Source organism: Lactuca virosa, chromosome 5 (assembly GCF_052849685.1).
Source record: "Lactuca virosa cultivar CGN04683 chromosome 5, Lactuca_virosa_CGN04683_v6, whole genome shotgun sequence".
Lineage (NCBI taxonomy): Eukaryota > Viridiplantae > Streptophyta > Magnoliopsida > Asterales > Asteraceae > Lactuca > Lactuca virosa.
Genome location: NC_136430.1, coordinates 412364823 through 412370867, shown reverse-complemented (window position 1 = coordinate 412370867; position 6045 = coordinate 412364823). Strand labels below are relative to the sequence as shown.

The following is a 6045-nucleotide window of genomic DNA, read 5'->3' as shown; positions in this document are numbered from 1 at the left end:
TAGGTTCATATTCTATTTGACTGAAATCGACTACTTTTCTAATTTTCTGAAATCGAGTTTTGAGGTTTCTAACTGAAATCGTTGTTGCCCTTTCTAATTGAATCGATTTTTTGAGTTTTAAATCGACATTACTTAATTAATTTCATATTCTATTTGTCGATGTATTGTACATCAATGCCTTCGATGTTGAAATTATTTGAAAAAAAAACATAAATAAAGTTTGTAAATTTAAATCGTTGTTGCCCTTTCTTTCATTGTTATATTATCAGCACATTGATATATCCAGCTTCTCGACATTACTTAATCGATTTCATATTCTAACTTGTTTTTGTAAAAGTGGGATGTAACATTCTTTAGGAAAAGGGGCACAACAAAGCAGAATATTGCCAATCAATAATCTGGGTTACTTCACAGATCGTGTAGATTCACTTTGTGTGTTGACATTTCTCCCTTACAATGCTTGGGTTACTGAAAAAATCTAACTTGGTATTATAATGTTTCCAATTGAAATTAGGTTCATATCGGATTTGATTGGATTTACCCTATTTGTTATTGCTTGTTTATGGAATTATTTACCCTACTGGTTATTGCTTGTTTTTGGAATTAGATCAAATACATGATTTTTTATTACTGTGAATATGTGATCTCCATATTGCTTATTATTTACTATTTCTAATATATTTATATGATTTCTTATTGCTTTATCAATTTTAATGCAAGATGGATGATAATAATATGCAAACAAATGGTACTCAGAATGTTGTAGACGTAGATACTGAAACTCAAGTCAATGTTGAAGACAAAGATGAGAGTTTTGCCAAGAAAAGAAAATTAACATATGATGTGTGGGAAGGCTTTGATAAAATAAAGAAGAAGGATGGGAGTGATGGTGCCAAATGCAAGCATTGTCATAAGGTACTTGTTGCTGGCTCTAAATCTGGAACAACCCACTTGAGAAATCATTTAAATAGATGCAATAGCAAAAACGGAACTGGTATTGCTCAATATATGATATCCACCAAGAAAAGTATTTCTGACGATTCGGTTGTAATTGAAAATTTCAAGTTCAATGAAGAGAAAAGTAGGATGGATTTTGCAAAAATGTTGATCAAGCACAACTATCCATTTAACATGTCTCAACATGAGTATTTTGAGCATTTTGTGAATGGTCTTCAACCAAAGTTTCATTATCATTGTAAAAATACCGTAAAGTCTGATATACTTCGTGTTCACAAAATTGAAAAAGAGAAACTATATACATACCTTGAAACATTACCTGGCAGGGTTTCGCTTACGACTGATATTTGGACAGCTGATCATAAAAATATCGGATACATTTGTTTAACATCTCACTTTATTGATGAGGATTGGATCTTAACTAACAAAATACTTGCTTATAGATGTATAGATTATCGTCATGATGCAGAGACTCTTTTTAGGCACATCATTGACTGCATACTAGATTGGAAGCTTGAAGGAAAGTTGTTCTCCATGGTGCTAGATAATGCTAGTGTCAATGACGCAATGGTGAGGACCTTGAGAGGTTGGCTTTGTGACAGGTCTGCAATCCCCTTGAATGGTAAATTATTTCATGTTCTTTGTAGTGCTCATATTCTTAATCTGGTTGTTCAAGATGGTTTAAAAGTTATTGGTAAGTTCATTCACAAGGTAAGAGAAACCTTAAAATATCTTAAATGTTCTCCATTTGCAACACAAAAGTTTAATAATGCGAAAGCTCATTACAAGATTAAGGATAAAAAAAAGTAAAAATGGAATGCCCTACTAGATGGAATTCTACTTTTCTGATGATTAAAAGTGCTTTGGAGATGAAAGATGTATTTTGGCGTTTATCACAAACATATGATAATTATAAATTCCATCCAACTAAAGAGGAGTAGGAAGTTGCCCAAGTTATAAGTGATTGCTTAGAGCACTTTTATAAAGCTACAAATCGGTTTTCTGGTTCTTCTTATCCTACTTTAAATATGTTCTTTTCTAATGTTTGTAAAATTAAGTTGCAAATGATGAAGTGGGAAACCAGTGAATATCAATTTTTGCGTAAGATGGCCAACCCAATGAAGATTAAGTTTGACAAATATTGGAATGAATGTTCCTTGGTTTTATCAATTGTTGTTGTATTTGATCCCAGGTACAAAATGAGTTTAGTTGAGTACTACTATAATAAGATCCACAGTTCTCTTGCTATTTCATATGTTGAAAAAGTTCGTAGTGCTTTGTTGGAGCTCTTCAATGAGTATGATGAGTACTTATCTCATTCTAAAGAAGAATCAAGCCCAAAATTTCGCGGTTCTTCAAGTGAGGCACACTTTTCTGATGATGAGTTATGTGGATTTGATTCCTGGTATGAAAAAGAGAAATCTAATGTAGTTGCTACAAGCAAAACTGAGTTGGAGATTTATTTAGAAGAATCTTTATTTCCAAGAAGCGAGTCTTTTGATGTCCTAGATTGGTGGAAAGCCAATAGTGCCAAACATCCTACTCTTGCAAAGATCGCACGTGACATATTAGCCGTTGCGGCAACTAGTGTTGCATCCGAGGCAGCATTTAGTAGAGGAGGAAGAATAATTGACGAATGTCGTTCATCCTTGGTACCTGAAACTGTAGAGGCGTTGGTGACTACACAAGATTGGCTACCCTCGAGAGAAAAAAGTATGTTGCTTTAACTCTAGAAGACACTTAATTTTTTTTACTTGAAATCACTTAATATTTACTTGTATGTGGTTACTTTTGTATAGGTGCTCAGTGAGTGAGTTGAATGGTCGGATTCTTGATTTTTTGAAGATGCATCTCTAGGTTTACGTTTTGTCATGCATGTTTGCTATAGTAGACATTTGTTTTTTTTAAGAAATGTTATTTGAAGTATTAAGTTGTACTATACATTTATTTTATTTAAGAAATGTTATTTTAATTATTAAGTAAAATATGATTCATGTTTTTGATTATTTAAAATCATGCGGGTTACGGAGCGGGTTTGGATATCCGTCGATTCGGTGGATAAGGGTATGAGTTTGATTATTCAAAATCCTGTGGGTTACGGAGCGGGTTTGGATCATCTTTTAAAATTTGTTAAATAGGTTTCGATCAAGGCCGATCTGCTCCAAACCCGCCCCATTGCCAGGCCTACAGATAGGAGCATGGACTCCCTCCTTCTGGGAGTTCAAGGCTTGTAGAGCTCCAGCGTTCTTTGGGGTAAGGACCTCATTGCTAGTCGTTGATGGATCGCTGACATGGAGAATGCTCAGCGAACGAGCTTCTACCATGAATGGGCGAAGGTGGGGTTTGCCTCCTGCCTTCTGAGAGACTGATCCCGTGATTGGTGGGAGGAGTTCGGCCGTGAATTAGCATCTGCGTCCATCGTGTCCATGACTTGGGAGGAGTTTATTACGAGATTTCATGAGGAATTTGCATCGGTGATTGAAGTGTAGCAACCAGCGAGGGAGTTTCAGGACCTTCTCCACACTACTGAGAATATAGTGGAGATCACCGCCAAGTTCTGAGGGAGGGCTCTTTTGGTTTCGCGGTATGATGCAGATGAGGAGATGAAGAAGACGAGATACCATGATATGTTGAGTGACGATATCAGAGAGTTTGTGAGCTTTTCAGGGTGCAAAACCCTGAATGACATGATTACGAGAGACCGAGAATGGGAGATTGAGTTGGATATTCGGATGAAGAGCAAGACAGAGAAGGTACAAATAACAGTGGTCCAGGCAAAGAGGCCCAATACTTATGATTCACTCACTAGAGGATAGAAGGGTCGGAGCCATTGCGGCAAGTGCGGAAAGCCTCACGGTGGGGAATGTCGAGCAACGGGGTCGGGTTGTTTCAGATGTCGACAAACTGGTCATATGAGTAGGGACTGTCTCGGGTATGCGATGATTTGCTTTCGAGGCTGACGGTAGGAGGAGTGTTTGCGCTTGCACCAGCCACCATGAGGATTACCGATTGTCGTCAGGGCATGGCGGAGGCACCTATGGTGAAGGGCAAGGCGTTCTAGTTGACTATCAATGAGGCTCGAGCGGCACCAGATGTGGTTACCAGTATGTGTTTTTATCATATCTTTTACTACTTTCCTTATTTATGCTTATGCGAGGCCCTGATTCTCACCGTTCCCGAGGGTATGGATGATTTTGTAGTTGATTGTTATGCGTCTATCTTGGTATTGGGGGATGTACTCATGCAGAGGGGTCACATTATTTCTTACGCGTTGAGGTAGCTAAATCCTCATGAGGCGAATTACCCTACACACGATTTGGATTTAGGGGTTGTGGTTTTTGCCCTCGATATTTGGAGGCACTATTTGTATGGGGTTAGGTGTACTATTTACATTGACCGCAAGAGCCTGAGATATCTGATGGATCAGTAGAACATGAATATGAGACAGCGGAGGTGGTTAGATGTAGTGACGGATTATGATTGCGAGATTCTATATATCACCGAGGGAAGGCTAATGTTGTGGCCGACGCTTTGAGCCACAAGCAAGTGAGTACACCCATCAGGGATCTGTGCTTGAGGATGGTTGTTGTTTCTCCTCTTTTAGATATGATCAAGAAGGCTCAGGTGGAAGGATTAAAGAATGGAAATTAGAAGGCGGAGCGAATACGGGGAGAGATTCCATCGTTCGTCAGAGATAGTCGGGGTTTGTTGACTCAATGTGGTAGGATTGGGGTCCCGGCTGTTGGTGGCGTTAGACAGATAGTACTAAAGGAGGATCATAAGTTGGAGTTTTCGATCGAACCAGGGGCCATAAAGATGTATAGGGATCTGAAGTTCAGTTACTGGTGGCCTTGTATGAAGAGAGAGATAGCGTAGTTTATGGAGCGGTGCTTGACTTGCCGGAAAGTAAAGGCCAAATATCAGATACCCCATGGCAAGATGCAGCCTTTACCCATTCCCATGTGGAAATGAGAAGAGACCGCCTTGAACTTCATCACAAAGTTGTCGAGGACGGCACGTGGGGTCGATTCTATCTGGGTCATTGTTGATAAATAGACCAAGAGTGCTCATTTCATACCTATTGCAGAGAGCATCTCCAACGAGATATTGGCATACATCTACATCAGAGAAGTGGTGGTTCAGCACGGGGTGCCATTTTTGGTGGTTTCTGATCGAGACGTTCGCTTCACCTCGAGATCTTGGAGGAAATTTCATAAGGAGTTGGGTACTTAACCGCTTTTCAAAACAACATACCACCCCCAGACCAATGGACAGAACGAGCGGACAATTTAGACACCCGAGGATATGCTCTGAGCATGTGTGTTGGGTTTCGTTGGAAGTTGGGATACTTATCTAGCTTTGGTTGGGTTCTCCTACAATAACAACTATCATGCCAGTATTGACCGACCACCTTTTGAGATCTTATACGGAAGGAAGTGTTGGACCCAGTTTGTTGGGGAGAGGTAGTACATCAGGTTGATCAGTTTTGATATTATCATCGACATGGATTGGTTGAGCCCCCACCATACCGATATCCTGTGTTACGAAAAGTCTGTTCGCCTTAATCTGCCAAGTAGCGAAACCCTCGTCATTTATGGCGACAAACCCAACGCGAATCTACAAATCATCTCTTGCATCAAGGCTCGAAAATATCTACGGAAAGAATACCATGCCTTCTTAGCCCATGTCATTGATAAGAAACAATAAGTGCAAGACATCAAGGATATTCCCGAGGTCTGTGACTTTCCCGATGTATTTCCAGAAGACCTTCCGCGAATACCCCCGTACGCCAAGTCGAATTCAGAATCGACCTAATTCCTGGAGCCACTCCCATAGCCAAATCCCCATACCGCTTAGCATCGGCTGAAATGTAGGAACTGTCCAGTCAATTGAACGAACTGTTGAGCAAAGGATTTATCAGACCGAGCTTCTCACCTTGGGGAGCACCGGTCTTGTTCATGAAAAAGAAGGACGGATCTTTCCGCATGTGCATAGACTACCGAGAACTGAACAAGCTCACTATCAAGAACTGTTATCCACTACCTCGAATTGACGACCTCTTTGATCAACTGCAAGGATCAAGATACT

The 6045-nt window shown here is 39.8% G+C and overlaps 1 protein-coding gene across 1 annotated transcript; it reads left to right on the top strand.

Moving 5' to 3' along the window:
- The first annotated feature begins 2063 nt into the window (after positions 1-2063).
- On the top strand, positions 2064-2767 carry LOC145113983 (zinc finger BED domain-containing protein RICESLEEPER 1-like). Its single transcript, XM_079050009.1, has 2 exons — positions 2064-2670; positions 2757-2767. The coding sequence occupies exons 1-2, from the start codon at positions 2064-2066 to the stop codon at positions 2765-2767; spliced, it is 618 nt and encodes a 205-aa protein (XP_078906135.1).
- The last annotated feature ends 3278 nt before the right edge of the window (positions 2768-6045 follow it).

What these genes read in the sequence shown, in the direction of transcription:
- LOC145113983 (XM_079050009.1), top strand. Translation starts at nt 2,064, where the DNA reads ATGGCCAACCCAATGAAGATTAAGTTTGACAAATATTGGAATGAATGT.